This window comes from Ursus arctos, unplaced genomic scaffold, assembly GCF_023065955.2.
Source record: "Ursus arctos isolate Adak ecotype North America unplaced genomic scaffold, UrsArc2.0 scaffold_16, whole genome shotgun sequence".
NCBI classification, from domain to species: Eukaryota; Metazoa; Chordata; class Mammalia; order Carnivora; family Ursidae; genus Ursus; species Ursus arctos.
In genome coordinates this window covers 15,651,139-15,666,125 of record NW_026622830.1, presented here as the reverse complement: position 1 = coordinate 15,666,125, position 14,987 = coordinate 15,651,139, and the positions used below count along the sequence as shown (strand labels likewise).

The following is a 14,987-nucleotide window of genomic DNA, read 5'->3' as shown; positions in this document are numbered from 1 at the left end:
CCAGTGGTAGTCTGTGGACGAGAGCTTGGGCTTTGGAACCGGACAGCTGCTGCTACCTTATTCCTGGGATACCTAAAGCAACTGTTTTGTTTTTGTGTTTTATTCAATAAATGTGTTCAGATCTTCCAAGAAGCAGACACCAGGATGAGGATAAGATGAGGCATGCGGGAAATTGGAGGGAGCACCTGTGAAGCATAAAAGGGAGGGGAGGTGCAGCAGTCAGGGAGAGCCTTCAGACAACGACAGGAGTCCAGCCCCCAGGAAGGAGGTTTGGGCAGGGAGTCCTGGACTGCAGGGCAGTTCCACAGAAGGTTGAAGCCGAACCTCCAGGCAAAGTTGCCTGTTAGAGGAGGCCCATATTCTACTCAGTCGTTGGGGACAGTCTGTGGGAAGTGTGGCATCCACTGATGGAAGATCCAGAGGGACAGCACCTGGGGCCGTCCATCAGCACCAGGTAGCCGCAGCAGGAGCTCCCATCCCCGAGGGAGAGCCTGTCGGCCCAGTTTCTTAGCCATCATGATATGTCGCATGTGTATATGGTGGAAAAGTCAAACAGTACAATAAAAAAGTCTCTCTTCCTCCTTAAATGTCCAGTTGTCCAGTACTCTTCCCTAGAGGGAACCACTGGTAACAGTTTTCTTGTATTTCTTTACGGAAATTTTAGGTGCAGTCAGTATATAGGTATATATTTTTAAAAATATAAAAGGTTATTTTATGCACGCTGTTGTGCAACTTGCTTTCTTTTCCTTAGTGTGTCAGTTCATAAAAACCTGCCTAATTCCTTTTCGTGAGTGAATAGTATCCCATTCTTAGGATGATATTATTTAACCAGTCTCCATCTGGTATGCAGTTAAAGTATTTCCTGTCTTTTCCCCTTATAATCAGTATTTGAAGTGATCATCCTTGTGTATATTTTGCACACACATACAAGTATATGTCCTCGAAACAGGATGCTGAGCCAAAGGGTGTGTGGTTTTAAATTTTGATAGATATCGACAAACTGCCCCCTAAGAGGCTAGGCCAGTTTATTCTCTGACCCACAGCAAGTATCTCGGTACCCATTTTGTGTTTTTGCCAATCTGACTTTCAGAGTTGTTTTAGTTCACGTTTCTAGAATTACGAGTAGGTCGAGCAACCATTTGTACATCTGTAAGCAAGGCCATGGCGTTGGGTTAGGAGTGTGTGTGTCCTGCTGCGGCTACCTGGGGGCCTCGGTGGGGACCTTCCCTCCACTCAGTCTGGGGTGGGACCTGGGCACAGGGTTCCAAGCCACTTCATTTCAGCCGAGAACCCCCGCTCTGACAGAAGTGCTCCCCCCCCGCCCGCCACAGTGCTGCCCTGAGATGAGCGGTGCCGGGCTCCGTTCACTCGGCTCGGGGTTTGTGTTTTGGCAGGGACCCTGGTAGCTAATGTCAGAAGAAAGTGACTCTCTGCGGACCAGCCCCTCTGTGGCCTCACTCTCGGAAAATGAGCTGCCGCCGCCGGCTGAGCCTCCCGGCTACGTGTGCTCGCTGACGGAAGACCTGGTCACCAAAGCCAGGGAGGAGCTGCAGGAGAAGCCAGAATGGAGACTTCGAGACGTGCAGGCCCTCCGTGACATGGTGCGGAAGGAGTGCCCGAACCTGAGCACCTCCCTGGACGATGCCTTCCTGCTGCGCTTCCTCCGAGCCCGCAAGTTCGATTACGACCGGGCCCTGCAGCTCCTGGTCAACTACCACAGCTGCAGGAGAAGCTGGCCCGAGGTCTTCAACAACCTGAAGCCCTCGGCCTTGAAGGATGTCCTCGCCTCTGGATTCCTCACCGTGCTGCCCCACACCGACCCCCGGGGCTGCCATATCCTCTGCATGCGCCCAGGTACTGCCCGGGAAGGTCGGCAGGTGCCTGCGTGCCCCGCACCCTCTCTCCCTCGCCTTTTCCTCTTCACCTTCTCCCGGTTTAGTCAAAGCTCTTTTGATGACAAATGACAAAAAGCTACTCAGCCGGGCTTAGGAAAAAAGGGAGGAGCTAGTCTAACGAAACAGGAGCATGCCGCAGAACCAGCGAGCTGAAAGTGTAGCCGCTTTCTCGGGGCCCTGGGCCCCAGAACCAGAACCCTGTCCATTCCCTCATCATTAGGAACTAAGCCAGCCATTCTCCGTGCCTCTGTCAATCTGTGTATCTCTCTGGGCCACACATTTCTTCTGTGCTGTGCCTGTCTTCTTCGGTCTTCTTCCTGTAGACCGGCTTTTGCTGCCTCTGTGCCCCTGGCGAGGTCTCCTACCCCTTAGCGCCCAGGCTTCCTGGGCCACCCAGCCAAGTTCCTCATTCCGAATTCCTGATTTCTAGTGTTGAGAATCTGGTGGGCTGAGAAAGCTGCTCTGGGGATAGGGTACAAGCAGGCCTGCCTCATCCCTCCTTTGTGAGTAGGTGAGGCAGGCATCAGTGGGGGCTGCGCAGACGACTGGAAAGGTGGCTGTCCGCCATGTGCCTCTTCCTCCTTTCCCTCCTTTCCTCTACTTTGTTAAGCCATTGATTCACTTTAGATTCACTTTTCGACCTCAGCACTTACTGATGGTAATCAGGACATCTTATATTTCCCTGGCAGTGGTTTTAATTAGGGGCACCGTTGTCCACTGGTCCCCACCCCCCACGGCCTTAACATTCTCTGTCACACCACAGCAGAGACAAAATTTGAAAGTAAGATTGCAGTGTTCTCCCAGCCAAGCCGGGAGCAGGAGAACATGCCTGCCGGCAGCCCTCTTCTGCTCACTCATACCTAGTCCTCTTGAAGGGATGCCTCACGGGGGGTGGAGACCTCCCTGCACTTTCCTCTGCCTTTAAGGCCACATCGCCATTGCTTTGGTCATTTACCACCAAATCCTTTTTGGAGACTAAACCATCCTCTTGAGCCTTTACTGTGTACCAGGCACAGTGTTAACTGCTTTACCTGCTGTTTTAGGCCCTTTCCAAAATTAGGGTTATTTTAGAATAAGCAATGCAGTGGAGATTTTAGGGCACGAGGAGACCTAGGGCCCAGTCAGCGGGGTTTTTCTGCTACTCCTCTGTACTCAACTCCTAAGGATGTTACAAAACAGATTAGCACACTGGTGTCACCTCTTTGCTTGTGTGGTTTCAACCCTTTGCTTGCGCGATTTCAACCCTTTGCTTGTGAGATGAATTTCTTCCCTGTGTGTCTGGAGCAGAGCTAGACCCTCCCCACCGACGCAACTCTTCAGGGCAAGGCCTACTGAGAAGGTTTTGTTCTCAAATGGATATTAGCTTTGCCTCTTTGGGGACATACGTTATTGAAAAGGATGACATCCGGTACGTAGAAGCAGGTCTATTTGGCAGCAACGTTCAACAGCAAGCTGGCACAGCTTCTGGACAAAGATTTTGTTCATGGGAATTTTGCACGTTACATATCCCCTTGGTGGTGGCAGTCACGTGGAGTTTTATCTTCATAAGAAAAGGACACCCAGGTGTTGGTATTCTTGAGAATAGCAGTTAACAGTCAAAAGTTGTCATTTCCATCTTCCTCCCAGAGAAAGGAGGTACTCCTTAAATACACGGGGAATACTAAGGGAGCAACCGGCCCGGAAAGGGGACGAGGTGCAAAGCACAGCACTGGAAAGTGGTCTCCATCTCTGCCTTCCTCGGCACATGCTTCATTCTCATGCCAGCTCTTGCCTCCTGGGGCCCCAGAGTCTCAGGCTCCCAGCCTCACCACTACAAGAGGGAAGAGGGATCTTTTCTTTCCAAAGAGCCACAGTCGCAGAATTGAGTCCCCTTGGCTCTGTGTGATCTGACACTGTGGCCAGGAGGATGTAAGACCTTCACTGACCACGCCCACCTCTGCAGCCAAGAGGCAGGTCAGTGGCACCCAAACCGCAAGGCTAGCATGGGAGGAGGTGGCTCAGGGCAGTGGTATGAAAATCTGGGCACACGTCTGTCGGCAGACGGCACAGATGTCCATCGGGGTCAGTATCACTATCCCATTCTACTTCTGAAGAGATGCGGGCTCAGAGTGAGGAGGTAACTCACACAGCGAGGAGGAATCAGACCCCCCGGTGTGTCTGACTTCAGAGCTCAGGCTTTTAACTTCAGCACTCAGTTGCATTTCCATTTCAGAATGTGCTGCTGCCTTTGGAATTAACATCAGCTGCTGCTCAGGTGTCCCATTTACTAACCTAAATAGAGTCATGCCAGTAGAATATCTTTCTTTCCATTTTTTTTTTTTAAAGATTTTATTTATTTATGTGACAGAGAGACAGCCAGTGAGAGAGGGAACACAGCAAGCGAGTGAGAGAGGAAGAAGCAGGCTCCCAGCAGAAGAGCCCGATGTGGGACTCGATCCCGGAACGCCGGGATCACGCCCTGAGCCGAAGGCAGACGCTTTAACGACTGTGCTACCCAGGCGCCCCCCATCTTTCTTTCCATTTTTAAGCAAGAGTTCTAGTAAGGAGATAAATCTTAGCCTGTGATGACTTGTTTGTATCCGTCTCTGTAACATTCTCTCCATTTCTTATGACCTCAGACAGATGGATACCGAGCAACTATCCAATTACCGAAAACATCCGAGCCATATACTTGACATTAGAAAAACTCATTCAGTCTGAAGAAACCCAGGTGAATGGAATTGTAATTCTTGCAGACTACAAAGGCGTGAGCTTATCAAAAGCATCTCACTTTGGCCCTTTTATAGCCAAAAAGGTGATTGGCATCCTTCAGGTATGGCCCCCATTTGTCGTGTGCCTGTTCCGTGGCGGTTTGGGCTTTCCCCAGGGAGCTTTGTCTGTTCACCGACATGATACACAAACCCCACTTTTCCTACAATCCAAAAGATGCAAAAGCGTTATGGGAAGAAATGTAAGTGTCCTATTTACCACTCATTCTTGTCGGGTTCTCCAGTAGTTTCTGAGGCCCGTTCAGCCTGGGCAAGATCAGCTCTAGGGCAAGAGCCCAAACAACCAGAGAAATGCTTTCTGCATGTTTTTTCTTTTTTTTTTTTTTTTCCCCCTCCAGAAGACAGAGGAGCAGTTCTAACAAATGAAACTTTGTGTTTCTGTCTGACGCGCTAGAGCCTGTCCTGCCCTTTGGGACCTGGGGATGGGGAGCCTGTTGGGACTGTTTTGGACAGATGCTTTCACATCTCGTGTGTTATGTGTTTTATTTTTTATTATTTTTTATTTTTAGAGAGAGTGCGCCCGTGCACATGTGCATGGGGTTGGGGCAGAGGGAGAGAGACAATCTCAGGCAGACTCCACCCCCAGTTCAGAGCCCCACGCAGGGCTCAGTCTCACAACCCTGAGATCCTGACCTGAGCTGAAATCAAGAGTCAGGTGCTCAACCAACTGCACCACCCAGGCGCCCCGTGTTCTGTGTTTTAGAACACAAGTGTGGGGCAACCCTCTCGGGTCCCCTCCCTCGTAGGAGCTTTGTACTATCATTTTGCTATTGCTCCATAAACCTTGCTTTGCTGCCCACCAAAAAAACAAAAAACAAAAAAACCCCACAAAAAACCCACAAGTGCAGGGAACCAGAAAGTTCCTCCCATATGTGCACAATGTTCAATGGTTTACAAAGTGCTTTTACTGTCATTATAACTCGTTCAGTCCTACAGGGACTCCTCTGAGATAGACAAGGCAAAAATTACTTTTTCTTTTTAGTACACGTGCTGTTGAAGTGAGCACGAATTACTTCTCCTTTTTGATGGATGGGGACACAGCCCTCGCAGGGTTAGCCGGGCCTGAGTCTTATGGCTCTGACAGTTTTGGCTCTTCATTCCCTCTGACCAGCCTGTGGGCGCTGTCTCGTGAGCTGTGGGCAGAGATACAGAGTTTCCCCTGTGGACCCCACAGTGCGTGTGAGCCCCTACTGGGCGCCAGGCTGATTCTTTAAACATCAGCGTCACATTTGGTCATAATCAGAAATGTGGAGCCAGTACTCTGGCTTCTCTTAGCTTCTACTCTTCTTTCGATGCCCCTGCTAAGTACTGCGTAGATTCAAGTATCAGGATAAGGAGTTTGGATCAGTGTTTTCTAGTCTTCCGAGGTGATCTGGGGGGAGAGATTTCCAGAGTTACGTAAGTTCGGGGAATGTGGTATAGCATGTCTCTTTCTTGGGAATGTGACTGCAAACCTTTGCACACGACGGTCCTGCGGTTCAGGAAACCCGTGTGACTACACAGTGTGCTATTCTCAAACTTCTTTACCTACCGTGGAACCTTTTTTGCATCACACCTCATACCTGTCCTGAGAAATACCGTTTGGCAACACCGACCCCGAGGGTCTGATGTTTGCTAGATCCATCCACTCAGGCTCTGTTTTTCGTTTGGTTTGGTTTGGTTTGGTTTGGTTTTGCTACAAGAAGAGCAGCTCTCCAATTGTTGGCCTGAGTCTAGGCCCCAAGAAAGCTCTTTCTCTGAGGCTCGTCTTCCTGGGTAGCCCCCACTTGGGCTGTCTTTGAGGAGGCCATGAGAATCAGACCAAACTGATTTGGGGGCCTAAAGAAGATTTAGAGGGAGGCAGGCTGTGGACAGATGTTCTAACATCTCCTTCCCTTCCCCCACAGGATGGCTTCCCCATTCGGATAAAAGCAGTCCATGTAGTGAATGAACCTCGAATATTTAAAGGCATTTTTGCCATCATAAAACCATTTCTGAAGGAGAAAATAGCAAACAGAGTAAGTGATGATTCTGTTGACTTGATCCTTTTTTTTTTTGCTCCCTTATTTGTGACATCAGTAAACTTCTCTTAGTTTATTGTTTTTGCTGTGGGATAATTTGGAAACTACAGAGTTACAGATAAAGTAAATGAACAATCCTTTCTGTGAAAAGAAGATAAAATTAATAGGATATAATATTTGAGAGGAGAGAGCAGAGCAGGCAGCTCTCATAAGCGTTAACATGCTGTGTAGTCATTTAGACTCTTTAATATCCTGGCCTGGGCACTGCGAACCAACATTGTATTTCGTGTGTGAGAGGACAGGGAGAAGGGTAGTATTGGGCAGGTAGTTAAAAAGTTACGGTGATTTCTTACTACAGCTCCTTGGGGTTTAAAAATGCTGTTTTAAGCCCTTCTATTTACCTAATTTGTTGTCTTGCTGTACCAAGTTTGTGGAATACTTCAAGGCTTATAAGATAAGTGAGTTTTAGCTTGCGTGTTATTTAAGAAAGGATAGATGGCACTTTGAAAGATGGTCTTCCTCTCTGACCTTAGAAGAGCCACTTCTCAACCTTTGCTAGTACTGTGATTGCCTGGGATGGGTGGTATTTTTCTCCTTCTTCCCTAGGCCTAGGAACAGTGCGGTCCCTCCAAAGACTGGGTCTTGAATTTTTTACTCTTATACAAAGAGGAAACAGAGATAGAGAATCTCAAGGTTGCAAGGGAAGGAATTTAAACTACAGAAAGGGGGCACCTGGCTGGCTCAGTCGCTGGATCGTGCCACTCTTGATCTCAGGGTTGTAAGTTTGAGCCCTATGTTGGGTATAGAGATTACTTAAAAAGAAAATCTTTACAAAAATAAAACAAAATAAAATCCAGATTTCCAGGCCCTTTCCCTGAAGATTTTTAACTCCGGTTCAGGGCTGGAGCGTAGGAGCCTCTTTGCTTTTAAAATCTTAGGTGATTCTGACGCACAGTCAGGTTTGAGAATTGCTAATTTAGTGGCATCCCTGTCTGGGTTTGAACCTATCTTCATACCTGGAGATCCTGTTCAGAACCTGCTTTTAAAGCCAAAGCAGCCTTTGGAACAGGCCTTTCGTATCTGTGAAATGACATTATTTGTGGTCCATAATCTTGTTCATTTCGTCCTTCATATGTTCATTCATTCATTCAGAAATATCTATCGATCAACTACTGTGTACAAGTATGTTCTGGATGAACAATATAGACCAAAATTTCTGCTCCCCCCCCCACCCCGGGGGAGCTTACATTCTAGAGAGAGACACGGATAGTGGATGTATATTATCTAGTATTAAGATGTGATAAGTGCTGTGGAGAAAAATTAAGCGGAGAAAGGGGCCAGTACAGAACAGGGGCAAGGAGTTGTAGCATTCAGTAGGGGGGTTAGGGATGGCGTCGCTGAGAAGCTGGCCTTTGAGCAAAGGCTTGGCAGAGGTGAAGGAGGGAACTTACAGATCTCTGAGGACCAGCAGCAGCACTGCCCTGAGGCGGGAGCACATCCGGCATGTAGGAGCAGCGGCAGACGGAAGGGGGAGGGGGCGGAGGGGCGGCAGAGGAGCAGCAGGGGCCAGACCGCGACAGGCCCTGGGGGCCAGCGTGCGGACTTCGGCCTCCAGTGTGCATGAGGTGGGAGCACTGGCAGCCCGCCCAGAAAGGACTGGCATGATCTGACTGGCACCGAGAAGAGCTGAGACTGCAGAACAGGCTGCGAGCAGGGAGACCAGGGCTGAGGCTGTCGTGGGAACCCAGGGGAGAAGCGGTGGTGGCAGGGTTCCACGAGGCGGGCCGCAGAGTGGTTGGATCCTGGATATGGTTTGAAGGACCAGCCAACAGAGCGTGGGACATAAGGAAGGGGATGAAGGATCTTCAAGCTTTTCGAGGAACTGGAAGGGGCCACTTGCCAGCAGCCGTTCCTTTATTCATTCAGCAGATGTTTGAGCACCTACCTGGCCTGCGGGTGACTGATTAACCTGAGGACACATGTGTTTCCATTTCCCCTTTAGTTTTTCCTCCATGGGTCTGACCTGAACTCTCTCCACACAAGCCTTCCCAGAAGCATTCTCCCCAAGGAGTACGGGGGCACGGCTGGAGAGCTCGACATCACTGCCTGGAACGCAGTGCTGCTGGCCTCGGAGGAGGACTTCGTGAGAGAGTTCTGCCAAACTGTCCCTGTCTGCGACAGCATCCTGGGCCAGGCCCTGCCACCTGAGGGGCTGACCTCAGATGCGCAGTGTGATGATTCCCTGCGGGCCGTGAAATCACAGCTCTATTCCTGCTATTAGCTAGTCCCCTGTGAGTGCCACCATCTTTAAATGCTTTCCTTTTTCTTTGGAGAGGCGCAAGGAGAGTTTGAGGTGCCAAGGAGTTGGTCTTGCTGCTTGTAACGAAATTGCAGCCTGTAGAGCTCAGAGGGTGAGCCACAGGGTAAGCCCTTGGTGACTTGAATTAATCCATGGAAGACATGGAAAATGTCCCCAGTGATTCCCAAACATTTGGAATCCCAGTTTGCAACCATTAATCTGGAAGCTGTATCTGGTTCTTAGAGATCTTGAAACAAGAAAAATCAGGACCAAAGTCACTTCGGTCCCACATTCCAGGAGAAAACCACCTGACCGGCCAGTCAGCACACTCCTATGAAAGAACCTGGCCAAGCCTACAAGGTGGCCACACAGGAGACTTCGGGAGTTTGTGTCTTTCACCTGAACCCTAACTACAGACTTGTGTTGCTCATCAGGAAATTTCTAGTTTGAGGCCCAGGCCCCAGCCGCCACACTGGGTTTGGAAAGCACCTTAACTGAATCATGGGAGCATCAGGACATAAGCAGCACTTCCTGATCAAATTTGGGAGCCAGAGACTTCAAAGCACCTCTGGGATTCATTGGCAGACTCCTGCAATAGAAACTGAAGTTTTTCCAAACCCATAAAGCCTTAGCCCTGGTTCTCAATAGAATCGTACAGGATCCTAGAGGCACGTGAAGAGACCAGGGCTCCAGCCCCAGAGGTGTGACTGAGGACAAGACCTGGGCCTCTGTGGGCCTCACCTTTCTCATCTGTAAAATGAGGCTGGATGAAAGGACACCTAGGGCCTTGGCTGCTGATGTTCTGGGATTTGGTTTAGTAATTGAATGCTAGACACTGGTTTTCTGTCTAGAAAAATGGCTCTCTAGAGGCAAGTGGTTGGATCCTGCTTTTTTGTGATACACCTGGGCCTTTCCAAGAGGCACGTGACACCATCTGGCCCTGACTTTAGGGAAAGTAGTATGTATATTCTTGGGACCTGGCGATAACCAACTTCCTTTTTTGTAGGGAGGGTTAAACTGGAAAAGGGCAGGTTAGATGACCAGCATTCTGTGAATTCCTTCTATCCCTGAGGCTTTGGTGGTACACTGGAAACCTGGCAGCAGGGAATAGCTAAATTATTTGGGATTCTTAAATTTTGGTGTCTGGAAACGAATGCAAGAGTGGGTTATCGCTGGACACTTCTGGGGCCCCCGCCCTCCCAGATACACTTGCATTTCTCTCTCTGGTGTGGGCGGACAGACTTCAGCCAGCGAGACCAAATGTTAGTTCTGCGTTTCAGCACTTTAGACCCTTCCTGTCAAAACTTCAGCCTTAGCCCAACCACCGACTTAGGTGGTTCATCTGGTGGCTTTTGACCTATTTCCTTTCATATTCATTCCTTGAAAATTATGGCGTTAAAAAGCAACAAGTACTATGTGTTGTCTAAGTACCTTCTCCGTGCATTTATGAGACCACCAGGCAAAGGGACAGCAGCTCAGTTAGGAAGAGGACAGTGCTCTGAAACACAAAGGCCAGTCTATTGTTAATCTCTTCATCTTCACGGCACTGTTTAAAATGCCTGGAGAAGTTGATGGTGAAAATGATTCACCTCATTAGTGCCAACCCCAGGGAAGGCTCGTCGCCGTGGATACTAACCCTGGATCCTCTAGGGACCTGGCAGAGCTGGGAATGCCAGCATGCAGACCCCTGGCAGCCTCCAGTTCCATCTGCCAAGGACAGTGTGACCAGCACTGCTGAGAAGATCTCAACAGCACAAGCAGGATGGCTAAAGTAGGTTTAGATCCCAATTGCTTGGATGTGGGAATTGGTTAGAGGCGTTCTTAGACCTCAGAGAGGAAAGAGAGATTAAAAAACAAAACCACCCCCCCCCCCAAGCTAGAGAGAGGGAGAGATGAACTGTTCAGCCCCGCCAACCCCGGTTTACATGCCGCACTGTGTTCCTGGCCAGTTTTGCCCGTGTCCATTTGACTTTAAAAGCTTACAAGTATGGAAGCTCACCTAGACCAGGATCTCCAAGACCGGGATGTTACCCATTTCCTAGGGCTTTGCAGTGGGCCCAAGGAGCGGTTTCATTCAGCTTCTGCAAGGAGTCAGAGCCGAGACTTGTCCCTTCTAAGCTGCTGTGCTTTATTTTGGTTCCAAAGAGAGATCAAATAGTTTGGACACCTCAGGAAGTCTGAACCAAGCTGTGAAAGCAGGACCTCCCTGGGTGAAAATCAAGGCAGTTTCTGTGCGGCCCCACCAGGCGTCTGTAGAGAGCTGCCCCAGCGGGATGGGGGAAGGACCAGGGGAGCACACGGTGAGCCTGACTCAGGAGCGGGGGCCGCTGATGGGGCAAACAAGTGAGCATCGGGAGAACTGGGAGTGTTTTCTTTCACGGAGAAGTTCTGGCCCATTTCACAAACGTCTGCAAAGTAACTTTTCCCTAAATTCAGGGTACTGTGGGTACATGGGGAAAGGAGTCTATCAGGAGACCTGAGTTCTGGCTTTACACTGCTACGTGGCCCTGGATGAGGCCCTGAATCACAGGATAAAAGGGAGCCCCACTCTGAGCTCTGAACCCTCTGTTTTAGGCATCATTTGGCTTTACAGCCACAGGGACATTATACTCTACCTTTTAGAAGCCTTTTTTCTTTTCCCCCCAGATCTGGATTATTTTATAGGAAATGTAGGCCTGAATGAATTGACATCTGAAGCTCCCAAATGAATCTGTAAGCTTAGGTAATATGAGGGTTTTCTTCCCCTTCTCTTACACAGAATCTGGAAAATTGTGCCTCTTCCTGGAATTCTGTTCTACCTTCACAGGGAGAGGCCGGAAGAAACGTACAGAAACAACTGTGCGACTCTGGCCTCCTCTCCCAGGCTTATTTGCTTGGGTCAGAAGTGGCTTTAGCTTCCCCATACTTCATCTCGCTTTCACAAGGAGCCACTTGTCCTTAGAGGTTTGCAAACACTTCAGCTCGTAAACTACATTTTTGCCAGACTGAGAGGACAGTAAGGGGTATTTTCCCCAAATTCCCGTGAGATACTGAGCCTTTCTGAATTCTTCCTGGGTGGGCAGTTTCTTTAAATGCCACCGGATTCTCAGGTCATGGGATTACTTTTTCACTTGCGTAGGCAAAAGCTGGGGCATTGTTGTGGCATTATTATAATACTTCATCTTAAAGTTTTTAGCTTTTAAGGTTTTCCTTTGAAGTCCCTTCTTTCATTGAGGAAGTGAAGTGTTAGCAAAGGTACTGAACGCAAGTGTGGCTGTTCTGTGGATATGCGGAGACACCAAACAGAAACCTCTCAACTGTTTGGGAAAGAGGCCCGTCTGGTGAGGTCTCTCAGCATTGGGATCTGTTAATTTTGTAAATCGAAAGTAAATTCCTTTCTGCTTTCCCGACTCAGAACTGGTTTGCTTGAAATGTAAGCAACAGGCATCGACAGTGTCAAATACTCCTCAACAGACAGCTCGCTCCGCAGGAAGGCCCAGTGTGACTCGTGGAGGGAGAGGCTAGTGATGAACTTACTGTTGGCCAGTTCGCTGCTTCTCCTTTGGTCTCACTGGGTGGCACGTTCAGTTGGTTAGAAAGTCAGCTGCTGCTTGGGGATTCTGTGGATATGCCTCCACCTCTTGGCACATCCGGTGGTCAACGCCGGGCCAAGAGCCCCTGATCCCACTCTGCCAGGGTGGGAGGCGGGCTAATTTTCTGACCAGATGGGGGCACCATTTCAGCCACTGGTCCCATTCCTCACTTCAAACTGAGATTCAGGTTAGCTTTGAGTATACGGACATGTGGTGGTGGATTCATCTACTTCAGTATTTGTTTTGACCAAAAGTTTATTTTTCTAGTGCATTTTCTACGTCAAAGTGGTGAGACCATGTAATTTTAGTATGCATGACTGGGTCTTAATAAACATCCCTGTAACGTTATGTGTGGCGTTCTTCTGTGACAATGACAGTTTAGATAAAGCCTCTTAAGTTTTATTTTTCATGGTACCTGATGGCCCGGGTAGAGCCTCCCTCCAGGTCAGGCAGGGCCCGGTGGCAACACAGTGCATCTACAGTTTTTGGGCCGGCTACCTCTGAAGAGCTTGCACACTCAGAAGATACCAGTGCATACAAAGAATGGCACTTGATATACACAGTGGTAGACAATATGCACATTTTTCAGTTCTTAAAGCTGTCCCTTCTAGACCTCATTTAATCTTAATTAAGTAGTATTACTGCCCCTGTGGGGGAAATGAGGCCTGGAGAAGTTAAGCAGCTTGCCCAAGGGCACACAGTTGAAAGTGGAGCTGGGCTTCAAAGCCAGGTAGTCAGACTCTAGTCCAACTTCTCCTGATGGTTAGAGCCAGGCTGTTTGCCTTTTACTGTCATTCATCCTCTGACAGAATACAGAAGGAAAGAATTTTTTTTATAGGGGAAATCTAATAAATTAGGTGGTTTTCTGGCTTCTTGTAAAATCTAAAGTGGAGGTTCTTAACCTCTGAGACCCAGGCTGTAACTGAACATGTGATTCTGGAAGCACTTGTAAGTAAACCCAGACTCCTTGAGGGATAACGAGGTGCAGCTTGATGAACTCTGGTCCCATGCATGCTTAGCTGTTTCTCTCCCTGCTCCCTGTTGGTTTCTATACAGGAGTGTGTGGTCTGCCCCACAGGAGACAAAAGCTAGGTGTCACGGTGGGTCAGCTGGGAAACAGTCTCATGCAGGACATCCGTACACTTACCGCAGACTTGTGATGATGCAACAGGTAAGTTCTTACACTGCAACACGCCAGCTCTTCAGGTCAGCCTTCCTACGGAAGCTGTGGCCCTAAACTCAGTCCATTTCTCACATCTGGAAAAATGGACTACTGGCTCCAACCAATGCAGCAGAGTTACAAGGATCAGCAGGTGCTTTACAAGCTGTGGGAGTTATTTCCCATGTTAGGAGTCCATGCTTTTCTGAAATACCTCTCCGTTTTTCCCAGTGCCCGCTCCTCACATAGCGCTGGTCTGGCAAGCCTGTAACTGAGGCAGCAGATGTGTCCTGCTACCGCATTTAAAGCTGGTGAGGAAGAAAATCCTTTAGGGTTGCCACTCTTCTGGAAACAAACGGTTTTAACCAAATGTTCACCCTCTTACCGATAAGGTGCCAGGGGATTACTTCTCTTCCTTCGTTGGTGATGGGTAGTTTGACAGCATGTCCTTAAGCAGTCCCCAGTTATCTTGGTGCCTAAAACTTTATGCCAAGAGACCACGGGGTCTAACTGAAAAAAGAACTCTCAAGGCCTGGTTTATTTCTCTGTTTTGCCTCTTACTGAGTAACTATGGGCAAGTCCCTAACTTTTCTAAGCCTCAGTCTGATCTGTCAAAGGGGGAGAAGAATCCCCACCTTCCAGGGGCGTGGACAGTGTCTCTTCACAGCTGGGCACACACACTGTTTCTTGGTCACTATTCTTCACCTGAGGAGACAGCTTGTGTGTGGCTTGAATCACTGAACAGTGATTAGGACGCCACTGAGAAGGCTGCCTGATTTGGGCTCCTAGGTAACAGGATGGATAGAACACCACGAAAGGAGAAAAGAAACGAGCAGCAGCTCTCGTTGATAAGCCTGGTACCCACCATCAGTCTGCAGAGCTCAAAAGCATGACTCCTGTTACTGAACACTCTTGCGTGAATGTAAAAAAAGGAAAAGGACTTGTAATGGATAAAAAACATGTGCTGGTTCACAGCTTGGTCCAGAACATCAATAGCAGCCATAACCAGGTCCATGGCCATTCTTTGGCAGGATCCTTGATGGATAAGAGAAGCTTTTACTTCACGAGTACCTTGCTAGACCAGTCTAGAGAGTAAACATCCGGCAGGGCCACAGGGGCCTACAACAAGCACAAGCCTTCTCTCGGTAGCTCCAACCAGGTAAAGGTGCCTCGGATGAATTCCTAGACCATACTGCTGACCTCAAAGCCAGGCCGTCAATTTGCAATCCTGACGGACAGGCCCATTCCTGGTGATGAAACACCAGATGACTTATGTGGAATGAGAGGACACCAT

The 14,987-nt window shown here is 48.9% G+C and overlaps 1 protein-coding gene across 5 annotated transcripts in view; it reads left to right on the top strand.

Moving 5' to 3' along the window:
- The window catches only part of TTPAL (alpha tocopherol transfer protein like), a 37,837-nt gene extending 24,955 nt beyond the window's left edge, over positions 1–12,882 (top strand). For 3 of the 5 annotated variants that reach the window (XM_026503577.4, XM_026503578.4, XM_026503580.4), the window contains exons 2-5: positions 1,395–1,854; positions 4,514–4,707; positions 6,550–6,660; positions 8,666–12,882. In XM_026503577.4, coding sequence (XP_026359362.1) covers positions 1,410–1,854; positions 4,514–4,707; positions 6,550–6,660; positions 8,666–8,944 — 1,029 coding nt within the window. In that variant the 5' untranslated portion in view covers positions 1,395–1,409 and the 3' untranslated portion in view covers positions 8,945–12,882. The remainder of the gene's footprint in view (positions 1–1,394; positions 1,855–4,513; positions 4,708–6,549; positions 6,661–8,665) is intronic. The other 2 variants (XM_057312510.1, XM_057312508.1) reach the window with 1 other exon arrangement.
- Positions 12,883–14,987: the final 2,105 nt, after the last annotated feature.